General features: G+C 49.1%; 4 protein-coding genes across 4 annotated transcripts; 3 read left to right on the plus strand and 1 right to left on the minus strand.

The window, feature by feature from the left end:
- Positions 1 to 5,710: 5,710 nt before the first annotated feature.
- Positions 5,711 to 7,577, minus strand: BGZ61DRAFT_464814 (uncharacterized protein). Its single transcript, XM_046247511.1, has 2 exons — positions 7,510 to 7,577; positions 5,711 to 7,458 (listed from the first exon to the last, which is right to left on the minus strand). The coding sequence occupies exons 1-2, from the start codon at positions 7,543 to 7,545 to the stop codon at positions 6,079 to 6,081; spliced, it is 1,416 nt and encodes a 471-aa protein (XP_046095862.1). The 5' UTR covers positions 7,546 to 7,577; the 3' UTR covers positions 5,711 to 6,078.
- Positions 7,578 to 7,905: 328 nt separating this feature from the next.
- On the plus strand, positions 7,906 to 8,520 carry BGZ61DRAFT_485649 (uncharacterized protein; the record flags this gene model as incomplete). The annotated part of the gene is made up of 3 exons (XM_046249735.1): positions 7,906 to 7,978; positions 8,080 to 8,156; positions 8,203 to 8,520. 3 exons carry the CDS (start codon positions 7,906 to 7,908, stop codon positions 8,518 to 8,520), a joined length of 468 nt encoding a protein of 155 aa, XP_046095863.1.
- Positions 8,521 to 15,485: 6,965 nt separating this feature from the next.
- On the plus strand, positions 15,486 to 16,262 carry BGZ61DRAFT_485650 (uncharacterized protein; the record flags this gene model as incomplete). Its single annotated transcript, XM_046249736.1, has 4 exons — positions 15,486 to 15,509; positions 15,559 to 15,675; positions 15,726 to 15,948; positions 16,069 to 16,262. 4 exons carry the CDS (start codon positions 15,486 to 15,488, stop codon positions 16,260 to 16,262), a joined length of 558 nt encoding a protein of 185 aa, XP_046095864.1.
- A 2,700-nt stretch (positions 16,263 to 18,962) lies between these two features.
- Positions 18,963 to 21,187, plus strand: BGZ61DRAFT_464819 (uncharacterized protein). The gene is made up of 4 exons (XM_046247512.1): positions 18,963 to 19,091; positions 19,154 to 20,119; positions 20,180 to 20,994; positions 21,140 to 21,187. The coding sequence occupies exons 1-3, from the start codon at positions 19,050 to 19,052 to the stop codon at positions 20,936 to 20,938; spliced, it is 1,767 nt and encodes a 588-aa protein (XP_046095865.1). The 5' UTR covers positions 18,963 to 19,049; the 3' UTR covers positions 20,939 to 20,994; positions 21,140 to 21,187.
- The last annotated feature ends 2,001 nt before the right edge of the window (positions 21,188 to 23,188 follow it).

The following is a 23,188-nucleotide window of genomic DNA, read 5'->3' on the forward strand; positions in this document are numbered from 1 at the left end:
GAAATCACCCATCAAGAGAACAACGGGAATGCCTCCAAATGGCTTATCGGCACAGTCACGGAGGGCCTGGAGGTGGCAGCTGGCGTTGAATAGAGTGGCTCCCCCGAGCATGCTCACTTCGTCAACTACGAGGGCCAGTTTCTGCTTCCACATCCATTTTTTCGCTTCCGAGAATATCGGAGGCTTTTGCTTGCTGTGAGAACGGTGGGTGTCTAGTCCCAAGGCCGAGTGGAGTGTCGTGCCTCCGATCTGAGCAGCAGCACTGCCGGATGTACCGGTAACCTGGAGGTGATGTGGCTGACCTCTAGCCGTGAATACGTCCCGCAAAGCATCGACGATTCTAGACTTCCCAGTACCGCCTGGCCCTCCGATGTACTGAAGATGTTGACCAGCGGAGTCAGGATTGGCAATATACCTGTCCAAGAACCTGCACACAAGTTGAAGTGCCATGCTCTGCAGATAGTTGAGCGTATAGCTAGACGCGGCAAGAAGCCCCAGCTCCACGAACCCTCTGGTGGGACCTATGTCAACAAGCATTCGAGGATTTTGTACGGTCGAATCTTCCAGTTGTCTCGGGATGGGAACTTCCGCGTCACACTGCCGAACAAGCAGATCGTCGATATCGGCATTACCAATGGAGGTTGTACCACCTTGGACACCGCCCTCCATCTCATCGAGCATCCGGAGATGCAGCATATCCTGGGCCTTTGCCGCAGCTTGAAGATCTTGTGCAGAAGGAATAGGACACTGGGATAATGGACTATTCTGGTTATGGCGGATTTGCTGATAAAAACTGTCGTGACGTTGGACGAACGGCCGATCCTCTTCGGCAGGGTTCTCATAGCACAGATCCTGGATCAGGCTCTGCAGGACTGGGGACTCTCTCGTTGCATCAGAGTCCCGCACGGCACTTCGAAGAGTCTGGAGGAGAGCTGTATAGGTTTGGTGATGCTCTGCCATGGTTGGTTCTGCTGAGGTGGGCTCGTCGCTATAATCACCCTCATCCAGAGGAAAGTCCACATCCACTGTGTCGTCCCCTTCCGACCGGCTGGCCCAGAGCTTCGCGTCTTTACGAGCATCCTCGGCCGACTTCCTGAGGAGGGAGATGTTTGAGACATGGGATCGCAGGCGAGGACAGAGCATAGCTGCATAGTTCTGCCATATGCCGGTAACATCACCACGCGTCTTGGAGAGGAAGTTTTCCCATGGCACAAATAAGGCCAGATGGAGAACCGAGTTGCTGTACAGATTGTCAGAGCTGGCTCGCGGGCAAATGGGGCAGCAACCGGAGCGTACCGTTTGAAATACACCGGGTGCTCGTCCATGTGGTCATCGCTAATGAATCCCTGAAAGATTGGCACCGCGTACTCGGGGGGTTCGCGAAGCTTTTGGATCCATCCGTAGCACTCTGGAGGTCCCTCCAGAGCTATGTGGGTTTCATCCTCATCTCGACCGCGGCGACGCTCCAGGGTAATCATAGACATATAGTCATAGAGGCACACATCTCTCAGAACGGGGCCCCGGTAGGTGTAGGCATCCAGGTACAATAAAGTCCGGCCACTTTCCCGAAATTGCACCGTCTCTGATGGCTCTTCGTCATCTGTTTGTGTGCTGGCCTGGCGACGGAGGTGTATCCAACGCCGGAAAATGGTCCAATAGAGTGCGGTCAAGTTTATGTAGGACCAGTGCGGTACGTTAGTAAAGTCCGTTTGATAGCCAAGCAAGAAGTAACAGACTTCCACAGCCGAAAGCTGTCTCTCGGAAAAGATTCGATTAGCGGCCCTCATCAAAAACTGACGGCTCTCGTTCACTACGGCCTGGCGCTGGGCATCCTGTTCGGCAAGATTCGGCCCCGGATGCCTCAGCGCTGCCGATTCATGAAGCTGTCGAAGCACATCAGCGGCGAAGACAAGGCGTTTCCACATGGGCGTGTCCAATTTGGTGGCGTAGTTCGTGATGTAGAATACCATGGCGAGTCCCTTGGTTCTCGTCAAGATCATCGAGATGTCGTGGTTGTGACGGAGGCCGACTGCCATTGCTTTGTTATACCGGTTGACGAGCGGGTGGTTCCGCTGGATCCTGAGCAGGCCGTCCTCCGTGAATCCGGTGTCGTCGACGATCTTCCAAGGCGCTTTGAACCGACAAGCTGTCCGTTTGTGCTTACCTGCACCCTCTCCGACGAGTCCTTTGAGAGAATACTTGATACAGGTGTAGGTGTGCGAGTGCACCTGGCAACAGTACGCAATGTAGTTAGACTCGTTGTCGAAAGCCGCTGCGAGAGCCTCGGTGTCGTGCATGATTCCCTCGATCGGATCGATTGGTTTTCGCTCCTTTCGGACAGCTTTTCCAGCTTCCTCATCTAAACATTCGTAAAATACCGAGTCTAGATACCGAACCACTTGGGCACGGTATTCTTCCTCCTCGGGCTTCGCCATATCATCGATCAGGGAAGGCAACTGCATATTACCCTCCAACCAGAGTAGACCATGCAAGTGCAGACTGCCTCGGTCGTTCGTCTCGACTGTTGCGTAGTAATGGCTGATCTTTCCGAAAACTGATTCTTGGCCCGTCCTGACATATTTCTCAAAGAACAGTGAGACTTCTCGATGGAAGAAGATGGCCGCGCTAACTGGGTCCATGGTGCTGAGAGCAATCCTGTCATACCTTCCCCGGAGATCGGCTAGCAGTTCCTTTGCCGTGTTATAGTCGTGGAGCCTGTGTATGGAGAGCCACATCTTGACCGGATTGTTGATATCGTTGGGGTTGACCGTGATCCAAATGGCAGGCATACCGGTCCAAATGTTAACTGCTTGTATCCTCCTCCGCATCAAGAGTCGAGTTTCGTTGGAGAGCGGCTGTGCGTGGCCAAAGATGGACAATTCGCGAAGCAAGAACGATATGTCCGGATCCGTCGTGGTCCTTGTCTCTCGCATCTCCTCCTCGGCTATTTTTAGGCGGTCCGCCGTCAGGCTTCCATAGACCCGTTCCAGTCTGTCGAAGGAGCCCCTTGCCATACGGACCATGCTGATACGGCGGTTCGTGGATCGGAGGAGGATGTTGAAGATCAAGAAACAAAAGACCGGATGTGTAGCAAATCGACCCCCATGTCGTTGCAACACATATTTGGCCCAATAATTGAGCGAGTGATTCGCGCTGCGCTGCACAGGTTGTGAAGCATCATACATATTGCCATCTGGCTCGCTCAGTGTCTTAGGGCCGCCCCTCCCCCACGGGAAAAGTATGGGAAAGGTGCGCGGAAAGAAGTCCTCGTGCAGGTTGTCTGCAAAATCCGCGCCACGCTCGACTCGAATGAACGGTTGGTCTCCCGCCGTGTGGACCATCATAGCGGAAGGTTCAGCATCATCGCCGTGTCTGGTTTGACTCGTCCGCATAGCCTCGGCTAGGAAGGACAGCTTGTCAACTTCAGCGAAAGCGGCAGGCCCGTCCAGAGGAAACATGCCGGACGTTGACGTCTCGTATAGGATATCACCGTCACGGTCGAGACTCTCTGGGCCGGGAGCAGACATATGGGCATTCTCAGGTGGTGGGTGAGGCTGTTCCATCGACGCATTGTCAACTGAGATAGGGGTGTCGTCGCTTGAGTCTGGTTGTATGGAGGTGAGGAGTTCTTCAATGCTTGTGAAACGGTTCTCCTCTAATCCACGATCGGTATTTGGGACGATGGGGTCCGTGTGCGTCTTTTCCACCTCTGCATCCTCTCCATGAGAACGGCGGGAACATTTGAGCGCTCTGCGTAGTGCCAGCTCTGTATTTCATCCTGGTCGATTTTTATGTCCTTGTAGAGGGGATTGTTCCTCTGAAGCCATAAAATGGCGGCCGTTACGCGAGACTTGCGCACCCGAAGGAGAGTTCCCACATCCGCCGGGCTAGGTCTGTTGGCGCCGTCCCAAGAGACATGAATGTTCTCGACCGTCTGAAGAAGCGGGTGAGGGAGCACCGTGGCGACTAGGTCATCTACATTGTTCGGAAATACGACAATATGCCCCTTCACGTGTTTCCTGTAACTGACACCCGACGGCGTTTTGTTATCAACAGTGAACTTCGTGATATAGCCGAAAGGCGCCTGAAGAGCGATCAGTCTCTCCTCGACAGGAGAGAGGCCATCGAGCTCCCCAGGATAACGATGCTCACATCCGATATCCATATTGTTGACCGAGCAGGCCTTTGGCAACTTCCCTTTTTCAAAACCGCTGCGGCACTCGAGGCAAATATCGACCACATCGCTACCATCTGGTGGGAGACACTTCTTGCATTTCTGAAGAGCCGTCGTAGCCTGCACCATCGCGGGAGTCAGGTAGTTTCTCCATTGGGTGGCAGTGAGCTTGGCTGGCGAACATTTCCTGTAGCAAAATATGCAATGAGAAATCGATAACGTACTTTCGTCGGTGAAGGCTTCATAGAATGACTTCGGAGTTTCAACTTGAAGGGAGAGGGGGACTTCTTTGCACCAGGATCTTGATAATGATGCATCCCTCTTAGCGTGAAAGCAAGACTCTCGGTGTTGTAGAATCGCCGAGTGGCGCGAGGATCCAGGCGAAGTTTGGTGGCACAGGTGTTTGTGGTGCAGGCGTCTAGCACGGATCGTTTAGGGGCCCGAGTTTACGAAAGGAGGGCGCGGAAGAAAGAACCTTTTCGTTCCTCAAAGGCAAAGAACCTTTTCGTTCCTCAAAGGCACAGGAGACCGGTCCCCTACGGGGTCCGCCAATGCCTTTCGGAACGAGTCTGAGAAGCAAGGCACTTGCCTTGTGATAGAAAGAGCCCGACACAAGCACTTGTCTTGCGGAGGATCGAGGCTGACAAGCACTGTCTTGTAAAGCTTTGCATGCGCGTTTGCATACCAGGTAGGTGGCGCCTTGGGGGTTGTCCTTGCAGGTGTCTGTGAAGGGAAAGGAGGAATGAAGATAGTGTGGGCGTGGGCACCTGGCACTGGCTTTATATGCTATTGGGACACTCTTGGCAGGTGACTACAGGGGCTGGTGGCGTCTGCGTGAGACCAGTTTTTTTTGCCTTCTGCGGTTTGAGACGCTGCGCACAGGCGCTGGCTTGCTGCTCAGACCCCGCGTTCGACAGCATTGTAGTTTAACGCTGTTTCACTTCTTATTTCTTTACCTTTGCATACATACAATTTATTCAATCTAAATCTTCCTCAGGGGACCGGGACAGACTGCAATATCAAGGACTCATCATATAAGATGTCCACTATAAGGATCACTAGAACGGATAGAGTTACACTCGAAGGAACAGATGCGGCGAGTGATCAAGGGATCTTGACTTCGAGCGTTGAAATAAATAGCGAGCGGCCGGAAACTAGTAGTGAGATATAGTCATGACAGAAACTGGTCCCCTCAAGGCTTGACTGAGGCAATTATCCAATGGACGTCGATTGAAGCAAGCCTGGAGGAGCTTTGTGCGTAGAAGAAATTGTAAGTTGGGGGGAAATAAGATACAAGGAAAACGCAAGCCAACATGTCCATGACCATAGACCGAGCGATGGACCTGTTGCACCCCCTAAGGGAGGAGAGCAGACAATGCAAACGGAGAACGGACCAACAATTCAATTACGGCAGAGCGTCCGGCTCATTATATCACAGACTGGGACGGGAATCCCACGTGTGTCTTTGGGGACAATCTTCGGAGGTGACTTTGCGAATTAGAGGAAACTTATAGTGGTGGAATCAACTCATAGGTGTTTTATTACTCCAGCGGCACCTACGCTCATGATGATATTACTATCAGGTGGTGGCTCACTCAAATCCCTTCTACATGGCGTCTCTGGTGACTTATGCCTGAATAGCCCGAGTTAAGTGTTCGCAGGCTGTCCTTGCCATCCAATTCATCAGTGAAGTAAAAATATTCCTGCCGGTCGTAATTGGAGTTGGTGACGGCATTCTCGGGATGATCCCTGACTTATCGCCGCGCCGTCAGTAAGAAGCGGGATGATGCAAGCAAGTCGAAGCACAGAGAATTTCAGCCTCGATCACATTAAATAACTGTACGGACTGCCCTGCCGATAATAATACAGTGCAATTATGCACATGATACCTCAACGCAGATCAATCACCACTCACTATCAGACTCATCTTCATCAGTATCAGTCGTCTCAGTATCTGAGGAGCCAAACGTATCATCCTCCTCAGCAGCCTCCTCAGCAGCAAACCTCCTCTTCAAATACTCGTCTAGCACTGCCGACTTGAACTCTATTTCATCTCTATCGGCACTCCTACGTTCCAAATCTGCAGCTTCATTGTATTTGCTCCCGTAAATCCGACGCTTATTCTTCCGCAGCCGCGAAAACACAGCCTCGCAAGCATCAAGATCGTCGGCTTCAGTAGTCTCTATGTAAGCATCGTTAGGCAGCGACCCCGGATTCGGCGGGCAGAAATCTGCGCTTTCACCTTCCTTCTGGTAGCCGCACGCCTCGATATAAAAGGACGTAATCGGCGACTGGATCATCGCCGAGAGGATCTCCTTCCACGTGCCGGACTCAAGGTAGACGCCTCTGAGAATGACCTCGTCGAGGGCTGTGGATTGCTGGATGAGCGCCGTGAAGGCATCGCCGGTTATCGACAAGCTCTCCAAGCTCAACGACCGCAAGCACAGAGGAGAGAATGCCGACTGGTCGAGCATCAAGATGTCAGAGCCCTTGAGTTTTAGAGAGTGTATGTTCGGCGCGAGTGGTAGTAGCTGCCGGATGTACTTGTCGTACTTTTCGTTTGGCATTCGAAACCGGAATTCTATGCCCTCGCCATCATCTGTGCTCTGTCCGTAGTGAAGGCTGAGATACTTGAGCTGTTGAAAAAGAGCCCTTGTTGAGTAGCCACCTGTGTCGGTGTGGTCGTCGTCCAGGAAGTAACCAAAGTCGTATGCAAGAGGTAACGAGAGGTCAACTTCATCTAGCTTATCAAGCTGAGACCTGCGCATAGCCGTAGCGAATGACTCAAAGAGGTTTGCGGTGTCCTGCACGTAGCAGCACACAGGCGGCCAGACGTCCTGCTCCCGGTTGAGGTTATACGGAATATCCTCAAAGTCGAGCTTCAACACCTTGACGCCAGAGAACTTTGGCAAGGTAGTATGGATGACGATAGCTAACCGCGCGAGATATTTCAGATTCTTTTTCTTATTCTTCTTCAACCTTGCGTCGTAAACGTCAAAGTCAGTCACAGGCTGGACTTCGACGCAGATCTCAAGGCGACGGACTAGGCGGCGCAGTGGAGGACTTTTTGATAATTGCTGAAAACGCTGTACACCGCTGCTGCTGCTGATGACGACATGCTGAAACAGCGATGGCGTGACCAGCTGGTGGAACAGCCGGTTGACTGAACGCAGAGAACACAAGTTGGCCCGAAGGTTGATCCCTTTCAGTTCGTACCGACCCAGCGGCGGATCGTATCCGCCGAAGCGATGTCTTTCAAAACCGTCGTGGACATGCAACAGGATCTATGCTGGGTTAGCAGCGGACCTAGGGAGACTTGATGGTCTAGCTTTCACCTGTTGCAGCACTTCGGGTGGGAGTTTTACGATCATGGCTGTGACAGGGTCGAGGTTGTGGGTTGACGATGCAAAGTGGACGCGTGGGCCGCAAATGGGGAGTTACCTCAGCAAGCTCAGGCCATTGACTGAGAGGGGTCTAGCCGTATTAGGACTAGTGCCATAGGTCACGTTACTTTTATGACTCCCCGAGTAAATAGCCTGAGCGTGCTGTCCACCCCGCGCATTGCTCTGCGGTCGTTTTGTATGTGGTTTTTCGCGATTCTTCAAAATGGCGATTTTTCATATTCCCCAATTGTCGCGTAAAAACACATGGGATTTACTCATAACTTCAATCAATTGTGTATCAGGTTATACTCTATCCATAAGTCGAATTGTTTTTGAAATCCCATAGTTATGTCTCGGGAAAAACGCAAAAAAGCCCGAACGAGATTGCCTCAGCACGGCCACCTAACAGGAGCACCTAGCTGTGAGTTGGCGGGGCTGTGGGTGGTTTAAACTGTGCACTCCGACGGCACTGGTTATGGACCTACCTGCTCCAAAATCCAATCGATTGTGGAACAACAGTAGGGGAATCGAATGAGGCTATCCAATCAATTGTGCACTGCGTTGTTGTGGATGAAAATGGGTTTGAATGTGGCCGTCTAGTTTGTTCCAAATGTCCCCGCTCAGGCCATTTGTTACCTCAGCTAGCTCGACCCTCAACTTGGAAACGACTCCTCATCCACGAAAAGGGTGGAAGTTGCTGCAGAGGCCGACTCTCCTACTGTATGTGAGAGTGGGTCAGCCGCAATCGATACCGATGATGACGTTTGGGAAGTTGAGGCGGTTCTTGCTAAATGGAAGCAAGGACGACAAGCCCAATACCTTGTGAAGTGGAAGGGCTTTGAGGATACAGACAACTCGTGGGTAAATCAAGGCGACATTAGTAAAGATCTCGTTGAAAGGTTTGAATTGGGTCAAAAGCGAACACGTCGGCGCAAGGTTAGGAGAACGAAAAAACGACAATAAGTAGTGGCTGGATTCTTAATCAAGTCGATCGACATAGAAAACATTATCTCCCTAGCGGTCAGAGCCCCTCATGACACCTCTGACAGTTTCTTTGGGTGATAGTCAATATGTCAGTCTTTGCTGACGGTCGCCCTGTGAGACCGATCTCAGTGATATCCATGATCCACTGATCCTAGTCTGAAAGGTCTCGGTCCTACGGTAGCGATTATGGGCCTTCGAGTCAATTTTGCCTTCCTTCATGATTGAGAGTGTCCCGCGCACTTGATTAGCTATCTGGATGTGTTGCGAATATGGCATAGAAGGCAGCTGTAGTCGTTTGCTTTAAACTTTTCTATAACACCCAATCTTGTCAATAAAAACCATCTGGTAGGAACATGCACACGTTTGTCTCGACTTAGAAAGTTGACACCAGTGCATGAATTCTTCGCCATGCCTATTTCCATCTCCAAGGAAGGGTACCCGAGTTACTGTGAGTTACGGTAACGATATCTCACCTAGGTATCGACTTCTTTCGAACACTAGCATCGATTGCGGAGACCAACTCAACATGAGATCCTGACCAAACCGGGACTCAAGTCCGAGCTAACCATGAACTGCTCAATGCAGAAGTAGAAACGGTAACGATTGGTGCAATCAAACTGCCAATATGCCCTCAGTACCAGGACAAAGAGGAAGATTAACAGGACGGCTAGATACGATATAGATCCAGTTTAGAGATTGATGCCTACTCCATATCAGGCTCTCGACTCGGGGCAGGAAATCTAGGATTGAGAGTCGTAGGGAACGGGCTAGACAGCAGCACCCAGAGGATAAATATGACGCCTCACGCACAGTGGCTAGACACGAGACAAGGTACATCAGCTGCGCAAGGGTTCTTTTAGCGTGACTAAAACAGAAGGCCGTAGATTATAGCCTAATTGGCAACGAGGATACCCACTGAGGCGCATTAGAAACTCTTAGGCTCTGTGATCCACCATACCTCGTTACCTTGGAGACTATTTTGTTGCCTGGCCTGACCTAACCTTTGGCTATAGAGGGGTAATAATAATCTCAAATTCTAGCCTTGAAGAATTCCGATCCATCCATCTATAGTGTTGTACCTGAAGCCGAAAAAAGTCCTTTAGCTCCTCAAATCTCTCCTCAAATTCTTCTTCACCGATACGAATCTCAGCGTGATATTCTCTTGGACCTGTACTTTCTTCTGAGCCTTTCTTGAGCGTAAATTTCACCTTCTCAACGTTCTCTGCAACATTGAGCCACTCGATAATGCCCTGAAATGACATAATCCAAAAACATCCATTACATCCCAAAAGCCTAGTCTGATTTGGCGACTTATTAAAGCTCAAATAGAACACGCATTCTGGCATATCTAGTTCTTAGTTAGCTACTACCATGCAGTACCCACCTCCCGCTGATACCCCCTGCCGTACACCAAAAAGAAAATTTCCCCATACAAAATGCTCATTTTCACTTGCACGGTGCTTGCCCAAAATTGAAGCTATTGCCATGAAACAATGTCTGTTTTATTGAGAATTTCATGACGTTTGATATTTTCATATGGCTTTTTTGATCACATAAGTGGTATGGTCGCATGGCATTAATGTAAAATGTCTCAAAATTCCTCCCTCATCACCCACCTCCCCGAAGTTTTATCGAATTTTTCTCTACACCAGCCTTTCTTAATCGCCTCGAAAATGCCTGAAATATATTATATAGAGAATAGTGTTATTGATGCCATACTAGATGCCACAGATAACGGCCTCTCCCAGGACCAAGCCGCCCAGAAGCATGGCATGCCTCCGACCACTCTTTCTGCCCGACTAAGAGGCATACCGTCTAAATCTGAAGTCACCCAGCCTGCCCAGTTGTTATCCAAGTCTCAAGAGGCCGGATTAGTTACCTGGATACTGAGACAAGAGGCCTTGGGCTATGCTCCTTCCCACAGTCAAGTTCGCGCCACCGTCGCTGCCCTCTTGAGACAAGAAGGCCGGGAAAGGCCTCTCGGTGTACACTGGCTAGCCAGGTTTATGAAACGTCATCCAAAGATCAAGACGAAGGTAGGAAAACGTCAGGAGGCTGCGAGATTCAATTCTTTTACCCCAATGGCCGTCAATTGGTACTTTGATATCCGGGAGAGCGAGTATGGCTGGATCAAGCCTGAGAACACAGTTAATGTTGACGAAGGCGGTATCATGGCTGGATTTGGAGAGTAGTTGTCATTTTTGTCATAAAACTCACTAATCCATTCCGAATCTAGGCTTGGATTCCTTGGTTATTGGCAGTAGCGATCCCAAGAGGAAGGCCTTCCTCGAAGGCTCTCAGTCCCGCGCTTGGACTAGCTTTATCGAAGCCGTGACTGCAGATGGCCGCCTTCTGAAACCAGGGATTATTTTCAAGGGCAAAGGACTTCAGCAGCAGTGGTTTATGGACGAGTTCAAGAAGATAGCCGACTGGTATTATATCACCTCTGAAAACGGCTGGACGGACAACCACATCGCAGTTGAGTGGCTCAAAAAGGTCTATCTGCCTCAAACCCAACCAGCGGATGAGTCTGATGCGAGGCTTATTATATTGGATGGCCATGGAAGCCATGTATCCGTGAGTATCTACCTGTTCTGAATCATAAATGTCGCTGACTCAAAATCCAGGATGCGTGGATGGCTACCTGCTTCTTGAACAACGTATATTGTTGTTACCTGCCGGCTCATTGCTCTCATGGCCTACAACCGCTGGAAAATGGCGTTTTCAATGCCTCCAAGGCTGCATATCGCAAAGAACTGCAAAAACTGGCAAGCCTGACTGATTCTGCACCAGTGGATAAGGTCAACTTTATCAAGGCATATGCCAAAGCCAGGGAAGTGGGTATGACCAAGAAAAACATACTCTCAGGCTGGAGGGTGACTAGAAATTGGCCAATTTCACGACGGAAAGCCCTCATCCATCCAGAGATTCAATCAGACAAGGAAACTACTCCTGAATCAGAGGGTCTCAGAGATGAACAACTTGACTCTGATAATACGCCAAAAACCAGCCGCCATATCAGAGATCTGGGAAAAAACAAGAGCCCTTCTACCAGAAGACGATATTCTGTGATATCGAAAGGGTTTGAAGTCCAGGAGTCAAAGATAGCTTCCCTCAACGCAAGAATCACCAATCTGGAGGAGGAAGTCGGCCGGTTGAGTAGAAGCAAGAGGAGAAAGGCCATACCCAATCCCAACAAGAAGTTCATCGCATTAGCCGAGGCTCTAGTGGCTGGTGAAACTATTTCCGAGCCAAACCAAGCAACTGAAGAGACAGGGGCTGTTGAGGATGTGATCGAGGTGGGAGGGATGGAAGACGATGAAAGCTCAAATTCGGAGGCGGAAGAGTTACCCGTGGTACGCACCCGCACAGGCCGTGAAGTTAAAAGACCGAGAAAATATTAAAATTCTTTCAATTCTAAATTGAATTCCGGGAATTCTTTTATTGTTGTTATTTTTGCTGACTTTTCCCTATGCGGTTGAAAAATTGCATTTTGCATGGAGAAAAAAAATTTGGTGTACGGCAGGTGGGTACTGCATGGTAGTTCTTATTAGAAGCAGGCCAATGGTTGTGCACCTCTGTTCTGTGCAGATGGGAAGTCATTTGTGGCTGTAAACACGGTGAGTTGGTCTCCCACAGCACTGGTAGGACTTTGGTATTGCGAGGCTGAAGACGGAGACCGTCCATAGTGAAGTTCAGTGTCTCTCCGTTGGTCGACGACTAACGTAGGACATAGAAAGGTCATGGCGGTGGTAATAGATGCCGGCTAGCAGGAGATCGGCAGAGAGCTGCTGCTAGAAGTCAAGTCGATAACCTTGGTGTAACATGACTCATCGCTCTGTGGATTGTTAGGCAACAGCGTCCTCTTTGCCACCCGGGGTTCCCCGTCTTGATCAGGGCGAGGGCGTTTCAGATTATTTTGGGCCTATTCTCAATTAATTTCCAATAGATAGAGATGAGATCATTTCGAACTGACAGAAGGATTTAATTGTGGCTTGTCGCCACTAGGTACTGGTCCCTGTCCTAACCCCGGATTGGAGTCATTGTCAGCCTGACCTGAATATGGGATGGACGGTTGGATCACACGTGGTGCATTGTCCCTAATAACTCATTAGAGGTCAAACTGGACATAATAACAGGTACACACTGACCTAGTCGAGCGGCTGTTGTGAGTCTGCTCCTCAACCCTGCGCTCCTGATTGTGTTCTTGCATGAGCGGGTGGGAGCCCCCGGCGCGCTGTGCTGTTGAGCTTTGTTGAACTAGCGGACCAGATAATCGCCCCTCCTTAATCATTCGATAGAATAGCACAATGAGTAATCGTTTGATCCTAAGCCCTGAAATTAGTATTGCGCTTGGCCGGAATATTCACCATGCAACCTACTTATCGCTATCATTTGGGTACTGTAGCTTCTGAGATGATGATTTATCTGAGGATGTCTCCGGCCAGAGGAGTGCCCCCTGGGCGCATAGAAACCTATTTGCTATGTCCTCCCGACCTGCCCTATCATCCGGGTGAGCCCACCTTGAGAGGCTGGTCTTCGAATTTCGAAGATGCGGCCGTATGTTCTTGAAGAGCCTTTCCTGATCCTCATAGTAGCCGAGCGCTTTTAAGATTGCATCCGTCTGAGGCTCATCTCTGATAGCGGGATACCTAGGGGTACCTTTCATAGCGTCAAAGTGAGGATGAGGAAACATCGAGGACAGCGGTTATTGAGGCCTTCCTGGGTTGCTTTTCCTTTTCTTTCCACAACAAAGTATCTCATAAATGAAATAGAAGAGGAAATCATATGTAAAAGAACTCGGAGGATTTGTAAAAATAGCAATGGAGTCATCCCCCCTTGAAGATTGAGGATCATAATGAAGCGAAGAGAGAGAGAGAGTCAGACAGCAGCGTCTGGAAGATAAATTGGGAGGCCTCGTGCACAGTGGCTGGATACGAGACGAGGTGCATCAGGTGCGCAAGGGCTTTTGCAGGGGGCAGGTCCCCTCAGGTGGCTTTTTTCAGTCAAAGAGATGAAGAGAAAGAGGAGGAGGGAAGAGAGTTCTTATAGCATCCCGGGAAGTTCAAAAGTGACCTAAAATGGAAGGCGGTGAGAATACAAACTCTTGTAGCATTCATCTCCTATCACAGTCTCTAGGTAAAGGCGAAATGTGTTTAGCCATGCCATTATGTTGAATTGTTGGCTCGTTATAATACAGGAAACGCCTATCGTCGGAAATTCTAACGTGGCATTTTTGTGCTCGCACCGCCTTTGCCGCACTGTTTACATCGACATTGAAGAGGTTCAACCAGTACTGGCTTGGCTCTGCCACAATCACTACAATAACCCATCAGCGGGTATTGTATGAAAGAATATAAAAGGTCTTTGATAAACTCGGGAGTATCAGCGGTTACCTCATCGAACGTCAGACCGCCGATTTGGTGATCTGGGCTAGCACTTGCTCACGTTGACGGTCTATTAATATTGAGTCGTGCTATTCATATAACCCCTTATTGCTAATGATACAACCCGTCACATGAAATTCGGTAATTTCTTCTTTCTTTCCTTACCTTCCCCTCTACATACCAAAAATTCTATGACAGCTAGAGGTGACTAAGAATCACGCAAAAAGTCTCTTAGCCTAGGTTCAAAGACCTAACCACAATCTCATCTCGCAGGGACGATTGAGTGACCGGTGTGAACGGCCTCTAGTAGCTGGATTCCAGCTGTCTAGTCCAGGATGCTATTTACATCAAAGATGAAGAAGAAAGAAACAAGTTCCTAAGCGCCCCTGAGCTGTGGAACGATTTCTCGTCCCTGGCCCGTGACAACCGGGATGAAGTTACCGCTGGACGGCGTTGGTGTTGCTGACAGCCTCGAGCTAGCCCGGGTTCCCCCTTCCGCGTCTACCTCATGTTCTCCTTCCCCTTGTATTTGTAGCTGTTCGTGATCGCGTCGATGACGGCGTTGAAGTCTGTTGAAGCTAGTGATGTGGGCAAATCCGCCTCGATCTCGGCTTGTGTACGGTTTCGACGGATACTCGGTTTCAGCTGCCGTGTATTATGACGGCTTTGGCACTGCCTTACAGCTGTTGATGAGCGCGTTGATGATAGTGTTGATGATGATGATCTCGTGGTCTCGCTGCTTAAAATTTCGATGAAAATGATGATATTGGGGATGTTATTGAGGAGTGATGTTGACACATAGGACTGGGTGATGTAAAGGGAAAGGAAATGTGGTCGGTGGAGGAATTTGAAGGTCATGTGAATTTCTACTTGGGGGGGTTGTACCATTAGCGATAAGGGGTTATATGAATAGCACGACTCATATTCTATTACTGGACGACATCGTCTGCGGCTTAGAGACTCATGATGAACGGCGACGACGGCTTCAATCTCTGGTCCGCCGCATTCCGGGCCGGACCGACATCGGGTCTCGCGAAGTAATTGAATTTTCGTCTTTCGACGCAGCGGAACAGCTCAGTGAGACATTCGCTCGAGCTCTCTCAGTTGTGAATGGCGTAGAACTTCAAACAATTCCTCGTACACCACAGGCAGGGAAGGTTGGTCATCTCCGTTTCCGAGCTATGAAGTGTTCGAGGCAGAGACGAGGTTCAATTGTGCACCAAAGCACCCGGTCGGAAAGGCCAGGATAGGAGAGGACGACGAGCAGATTTAGAGCACGCAGGAATTGTGGTAGCTGGTGAATATACAGGCCCCCTTTTCCCAGTTCATAGTGACAGTTTGCAATCAACTAGCTTATCAGTCCAATCCCATGACGCTGGCAAGGCATTGGCCAAGGCGGCTAGCAAGACCTTTTGGAGGCCGGCACGTGTTGGTGGAGGAGTACTTAAGGGAGCAACGCCGCCTATCTTTTCAGGACCATAATTTCCCCTTTTCATCAAACAAATACTCTCTATCCTTCCTCCCACTTCCCACAAAGTCGCGAATAATTATATGAACATGGATCATGATCTCAGATCAGTGGTAAGGGAATGAACAACTACGTTGATATAGCCCTCTTTAATCCTATTAGCGAGGTCTCATCCTTGAAATCGGACCAGGGTATCATGCGACGATGATTCTACCAAAAACGAAGACAGCAGACCTCGAGAAGTTGAAAAAATTTATGAATGTGAACCATGAACTCTTAGTAAGATACTTGGACACTATGAGGAAGTCCATTGCTAATATTGAATTCAGCGAAGCCGCATAGTCCAGCTCACGTCTGAATTCCGAGTGGTGTTGCCTGAGAAAAAAGATGATGACGATGTGGTCACAATTCAAACTCTTATGGAAGGCAACTCTGTAGGAGAGTCATGGCAAATGGCTATCCAAGGTTCCTCGTCTCTCATGATGAAGATTTGTCGACGCCTCCGCAATGAAGATGAGTCTGCGAGAAATGCTATCATCTGTCATGCCAGGGGTAAGGAGATGGGATTTCTTTGGACGTGCGAGCAGTGCTATGGGCGCAATATTCTTCCTGGTGGGTGCAGACAATTCCAGGATAACTTTGACGTCGCTTGCTCTGCCTGCATTCTTCAAGGTCATCAGAGGTTATGTAGTGCGAGAGTACCAATTGTCGAGGAGGAGAATTATTATCAGCCCTCAGAAGATTCTAATGGCGAGGACCAGTACCGCACAACCGAGAAGAAAAGAAAGAGGATATTTCAGAACGTAAATATTGTGGATGGCGAGGCGCGAGGGCAACAAATGAAGAAGAGAAAGTGTAAGAAGTGATGGGGCGAGCACTGAGACACGACGCCGGGCCTCTCAGGATGGCACCCGTAGACGCCGCTGGCAAGCTGGGCGCCGTGGTCACAAAATCTGTTCGGGGTCTGGGTTCCCTGGGGTTGTTGCCCCCAGTAGGCGTAATAGGGATCCGATGAGTACGGCTCTTGACCATGAAGCCTAGGAAGGTGACGGTCGTCATAGTAGCCGCCTCGCTAATCTGGGGGTGGGTAGGCCGGAGAGCGAGGGTCAATCTGAGACTAGAGCGGTGGATAATACGGGAGCTGCTGCTGAGGCGGGCCCTGCTGGACCGGAGGTGAGTAGCCGTTGACGGCATTGGGCGAAGCATACCGTGGATCGGGGGGATAACCACCTCCTGGAGCAGCGACGGGTGGACGGGAGATGGGCGGGAGGGAGATGATGGCGGGCATCGTTGCCGGGATAAGAGGGCACGATCCGAGTGAGGTGGAGGATGCTGAGGTCCGTTCTGGTTCTCTTTGGTGGCGGCAGTTCTGATGATACTCCTCCGTTGGCCGCGCTACGTCAGTGCCCAAGAGTAACCTCGGGATGTCCATCTCCAAATGATGAGAATTAGTTTCAGAAGAGTGTATCGAGAGCGAACGTCGAAAGGGTACAGAAGTTATTAAATAAGGTAGACAGAGGCGTGGAAGGGTACAGTGCGAAATTAGTAGGATGGCCCATTGTCGTGCTGTTCCCTGTTCAGGGAGCCGACTAGCATACACTTGGCCAGGGGGTGGGAGTGGCGAACCATGGGATGGGCCACGGACGTCTTGTAATGGGTCGTAACTAATAAGCTCTTCGCCCGTTATCATCCTCCGGGAGGAGGATTGAGTGGCGCACTAGATCTGTGCTTTTCGGATCATTTCCGTGCCGTAGAACCCCTGAACTGGGATGCCCTCAATCGGCAAGGCAGGTTTTGCCATGTACCAGGGAAGCAAACCAACCTCTTATCTTCACCAATTAAGCGCCGGTACTCTTGGTTGATTCCAATTCATGACTGTTCTTTATTGGCCTTTGCAGACGGTGAGCTGTAATGATGGAGTGGGGAGACAAAATCAAGCTTCATAGTAACGAACCCATTGACAGTCCGGCAGCCTGATTTTGACAGAGGTAGTTGGCTATACTGAGACCACCCTGCGCCTAAATAGGGAAGTCATTGTTGAGCCCTATATACAAAGATTAACTACAGCTTTAGCCATCGTGCATCGACCAGAATCCACGCATGCAACTGCGGGTTGTATGCAGAAGAGCTCAAGTCACAACTCCTCTCTCGTACCCTACGTATCCTGTCAAGCCGCCTCGCGTCTTCCTTTGTTATTTATTCGCGCATCGTTCATCATTTAAAACGTCGTGAGACTGCGAGAGGTGTTAACGAATGGCGTGTTGGAAACACTATGACGGAAACTGTTCAATTCAATATCGTCCAAAACTAAACCTACAACATATGCTCTCCATTCTTTGCGTGGTTCTTGGCTGACCCTCTTGCTATATTTCTGCAAAAGTATCATCCTGTTAATTTTTGAGGGATGTCCTCTATCTCTATACCTCACACCAATACTCTATTCAATGATACGAAATGCGATAAGCCAGGCTGGATTTGATCCATGTAAGCCTCTCCTACTTCTGAGACCTTAGACCAACTCAACATGAGTAAGCCGATAAAATCGAGACTGAATAAGGGCGTTGACTAACAAAACGGCACTTGTGAACACCGGATGAGCTCCATTTGGAAGAGAAGTTAGGTGTGGGAGGCCGCGGATATACCGTACACTGAGCCACAAAGGCTCCAGTCACTGGGGGGTCAGTATTATTAACACACACAGCCAGGTCTATTTCTCAGAATCACCTCTTCGTACTCCTTGAAACTGTATTGTCGTGTAGCGCCCTGGGCCTAGCTGCGGGATTACCGAATGAATTATTGCCCTCACAGCATTACAGTTCGAGTTCAGGTCATGTAGAGAAAGGAAGATGGCCATTACTTATGAAGAAAGATCGGGTTAGTATAAAGATACGTCGCATTGCAGAGTATGGCAAATCGGAATTTACACTCCACTCAGGTGTAGTACTAGATTGGCTTCTACTAAAGGACCTACTCCAGAGGGGAAAAAAACGACATCAACGTATTCAATACGACAGGTACAGATGGTGTATAAGTCAAGAGACCCTATGAAGTAGATCAAAAGTGTCATGGATTGGATTTCAAAACGTGTTGAATTGCTACGTCTAAGTAGTTGAGTTTCTAGCCAAAGCTACTAAATAACAGCAACCATTCTAATAGGATGCTATCTTTAGTCCCACAGTATACCAGGCTATTCAACAACCCTGAGGCTTGAATTTGCCTCCACCTCTTAGAAAATGCTTCAGCTGGTTCGCGCAATGTGCAGGATAGCTGTCATCAGCGTCAATGTGGACCAGCCGTGAAGAAAGAATGGGGGTGAATCAATGCGTCCTATTGGCTTGTCCATATTTCCGCAGATCCACCGTGTCATTCTGAACACTCGTAATTGGCTTATTAAGTACGGGGCTCATACTAACAATCCAATCATAATTATGTATTATGGCACAAATAAAGACTTATCATTGGCTTATTTTATCTCCCTTTAGCCGACCATTATCCCCCAAGAACGTGACACTACGATTGGTTTGGCACAATACATCCTCCCTCGCCCCGCCGTTTCGAATAATCCCCTCAAATTTTACCGACCACCAGCGCTCCGAATCCGATCCTGAAGCTTCACTAGGGCGTGCAGGTCCCTTCTGCATGTTCGTTTCTCGATGTCCAATCCAGTCCATACAAACGCTTTATCGAAATTACCGGTATGTTCAGCAATGTCTTGCGGATAGAGTCCGAAAATGGGTCCATGTTGACATGCAGCCAGGCTGTCATCCCTGACCATTCATCAGCACCACCCCTCCGGAAGAACTCGAAGACAAGACCACGACACAACCGCAAGAAAAACAAATCTCCCGAGGATAAATACATTACCCAGCTGAACGAAGCCTGGGGTCGCACTCCCTGGCTGCCTCCCGGTGTGCGTCCACAACGAGGCCCAAAACTAGGGCCACATTCATTACGAGCACTACTTACCGTCACACAAACCGCTCTGGATAATGGAATCCACCTTGAAGACATTTGGAAAACTGGGCACTATATGAGAAAGGAGCTACCAGGAGACTCTCCGACCTTCACCATTCTAGCCTGCAGGCGGGTAATTGAGAGCATAGAAGCAGACAGTCAACGCCATTCGGTTGTCGAATCTATTTTGCCGTCCGTCGAGGAACCGGGCATGAATTGCATTGAGGCACATGGATCACCAAAAAGCAGTGACGAAGGCGGAGACCCCTCAGCTAGCGACCACAGGAGTCCCCACAACCAAGATTGGGTTGACCTAACTCAGGATGAGTCCCCGGATCCACACGAACGCCCGACAAAAAGACTCCGCCAAGACGATACCCTGCCAAGTGTCGATAAGTTACAGCATCAACTCACCAATGAGGTTGCATTGAGTGATGATGTTATGGACCTCCTATCCCGAGTTCTCATAAACCTGACCCCACCACAGTCAGTCATACTTCGATACCCCCTATGGTTCCAAGATCCAGACTGGAATCAACTACCATCAAGGCCCCGTTCCCTGAATGCCGGGTCCTTGCTCTGCTTCCCCATTCATCATAAAGAACCACTCCATTGGACGCTGGCTATCATTCGAATCGATAACGACAAGGCCATATGCACCTTCTACGACTCTATCGGGAATGAAGAACGTGCCCAAGAGGTAGAAGCTCGACTACGGCAATGCATGGGGAAATGGGCTATATCACAAGAGCTTCTCTTTGAACGTCCGGTTTGTCTCCCATACGCCACACCTCCGATATCTGAAGCCAATCGAGATTAACTGAACTAGGCATGTGCTCAGCAGGATGACGGAACAAGCTGTGGTGTCATAGTCCTGAGCAATATGTTGCGCATTCTTCGTGGACAGCCGGTCCCTAAGTCGATTGAAGATCCATCAATGGAGAGGCAGACGCTACTCTCCTTGTTATGCAACGCTGACGGATCTCGCTTATCTCCAGAAGAAAATTCCCTCCTCAACGACTTGAGAAAACATGCCATCATGCAAGCCTCGCAGGATAAGCTCCAGGAGCTCATTCGTGCCGAAGAGCAGCGTCTCATGAAGGCAACGCATGCCCACAGCGAGGCAACCGCGAAACTAAGTCAAAATAAAGGCAAAGCCGAAGTGATGGAAGATTTCCGTGGATTATCCCGTTCTCTCAAGGATCAGATCTCCTCTGGTTACGAAAATACGAGAGAAGGCGGTGCTCCTATTGACAGCAGCAATAACCAATTAGAGAACGAAGAGGCGACCACACCCCTCCGAGCCGTAAGAAACCGCTTATCTTACGTGATGGATAAAGCCCTTAAAGTCGCGCGTGAAGAGGGCCACCAGGAAGGTGTGAGAGGATGTTTGAGCAAGGTGGATGAACTTGCAACAGGCATCGAGAGCCAGATCCAAACTAATTCAGATGAAATAAGCCAATGCTTGGCCGATATTGAAGATGCAACGAAGAATTTGAGACTGTTCAAAGAGGTATATGAACTTAAGCAGAGGTTGGATAAACTTGACACACTTAGCGTATATAGGTCACTCTCCTCTCATACTTAGGTAGGCTTTAAAACATAGAAACATGCCCCAAATACTTCAATGCTATGTTATGTAATCTACATCCCGTCCCAAGGTTAGCTTCCATCTGAGAGAGCTAGTTACGACAGGTTTCTTGGCCGCTACATGCGATTGCGCAGTGCGACATGGGAAACGAGCGACAAGGCACTCGGCGGACGCCAATGTACTAGAATGCCTACTCACATCAAATGTACCGTAAATAGGTCTACCACTAGTGAGAAACCTTGATTACCCCACCAAGAGATATTTTCGGGCTGTCAAGATTGCCAGCAGGTCGCGCTACTGTAGGCTGCGTGTATTCCTCTCTCAAATGGCGCTCGGTGAGCATCCTGTCGGACAGCGTACGGCACATTCAATCCAAAATATTAACGCTCAATAGGGTGTGGAGACCAAAGATGATGATTGTATTGATCTAGGATGCCTCCGGCCCCCTCTTTTCTCCAGAGGGGTTTTATGTCATCTCACGCCCCCTCCCTGACTAAGGTTAGGACATCGATCTATTAGAAGTTTCGTAATACAGGGTCACAATCCAACAAATCCCATTAATCGATCATCTCTGCATACTGTACCATATTTTTTATTCAAACAGTTCCTTGTCACTACGTCCACACCAGGTCAAGCGAGTGTAGAGCAGCCATGGCACGTCTCCCGCTGCCTCATTAGAATCTGGACAAGTTCCAGGCAAGCTAGAAATGGATTTTCCTGTACTTATTTAGACAATAATTTCTGAGTCGGACGTATTTGGCATCCGTTGATATCTAGATAGCACGATTACAGTCAATCACAATTCATTACGCCTGGCGGCTTAAGCCGAAAGGGCACTAAGTTAGTTACTAATATAACCATACATTGCCCAAATTGTGTCCCTATCTCCTTAAACCCTTACTGTGTCCGCTCCTTGCTTATACTTCCTTACCCATTGGCTCTCTCTCTCTGTGTGTGCGGGTTCCCGTGGGTTAGTAGTGTTATTAGCGAACTAGCTTGAAGCCTTTTCTTTAAGTGCTCAGTGTCCAATCTACGGCGGCTGAAGCGCCACGATTATAGTATCGGAAAGCAATATCATTTTTCACCTTGACGTTCCAGGACCGGTTTTCCAATTGTTTGACACTAAGCCTTCGAAATGGTCCTAGTACGCAATGTTCCGATTCGAAATACCTGACGGACTATCGATAACCGCTGAGATTTGTGAAACCTCTGAAGCGCCGGGGACATAGCCCTTTCAACGGGCTATTATATCAATGCTCCACTCGCTGCTACCAGAACTAATGGAGGCAATAGACGACATCTAGGGGATTGGATATTTTAGTGTAGTATTACTCCCTATTAAACGGTTAAAGGGATATTTATGAACAGGATACGGCATATTTCCGTTGGCGTAATGGCTCTGGGAATCCGGTGTCTTTATCCACCAGCTCCATCTTATGAATGATAGGAGATCAGGAACAAAATTCTAATGAACTGGGTGCTCTAAGGGCGGTTGATCTTATGATAGCAGGGGTTTCTTTCCAAGGCCAACTTAATATCAGAAGATTAATGTTAAATCAGGGCTATTTAAAGTTAGTGTCTATTCTGTTTCAAGCAGGGCATGTTTTTATCATAAAATAACGACCGAAGTCAAGTTCCACTTTTGCCGTACAATTCATTTAACCCAGTGCCATTTTTGGCCGACGTGACTGAGAAACAGGCATTGGTTTGGATAAGTCTGTGGCAGCAAGCGGAACTTGATTTTGCCGCCACGATATAAATCGGCTATGGTCACAATTGATTAATTTTCTCTTTACACTGAAAGGCATCCAGCTGTTTTACAAGTTCTCAATGGAGGCCGTTGAAGATTTTCCCACACTCCGCGCGCGGATGTTCAAATACCAATGCACTTCAAGGACTTGGCAACGCGCATACGAAGCAGAGTTGAATACTAACCAGTACCTCTCCGTGGAATTATACCATATAAAGGCATTACTCGCTGGAACGGAGTCGCGCAGCAAAGTTGTAACAGAAGAAAATCAACCACCAAACCTAATTACGGAACACCTGGCACTTCCCACTTGGTGCCCATCAAGTTCTTGTGCTTGAATTATCTAGATGCTTGAAGATATCGATCCTCCGACTTCTTATTAAAACTCAACTGACGTGGTAGGACATAACTCGGAAAGGGTAGAAGTTCTCCAAGAGGAGAAAATGGTAGTGGAGTTGTTCACACATGGGCAACTTACTCTGTTATCCTGTTGCTTG

This window comes from Ilyonectria robusta (genome assembly GCF_021365365.1).
Source record: "Ilyonectria robusta strain PMI_751 chromosome Unknown BGZ61scaffold_39, whole genome shotgun sequence".
In the NCBI taxonomy this organism is placed as follows: Eukaryota; Fungi; Ascomycota; class Sordariomycetes; order Hypocreales; family Nectriaceae; genus Ilyonectria; species Ilyonectria robusta.

Excerpts from the sequence above, each read along its gene's own strand:
- BGZ61DRAFT_464814 (XM_046247511.1), bottom strand. The coding sequence starts at position 7,545 with ATGATCGTAAAACTCCCACCCGAAGTGCTGCAACAG. Across the intron at positions 7,459-7,509 it reads CACCCGAAGTGCTGCAACAG|ATCCTGTTGCATGTCCACGA; the intron begins GTGAAAGCTAGA and ends AACCCAGCATAG.
- BGZ61DRAFT_464819 (XM_046247512.1), top strand. The coding sequence starts at position 19,050 with ATGTCCAATCCAGTCCATACAAACGCTTTATCGAAATTACCG. Across the intron at positions 19,092-19,153 it reads ACGCTTTATCGAAATTACCG|GCTGTCATCCCTGACCATTC; the intron begins GTATGTTCAGCA and ends ACATGCAGCCAG. Across the intron at positions 20,120-20,179 it reads AGCTTCTCTTTGAACGTCCG|GCATGTGCTCAGCAGGATGA; the intron begins GTTTGTCTCCCA and ends TAACTGAACTAG.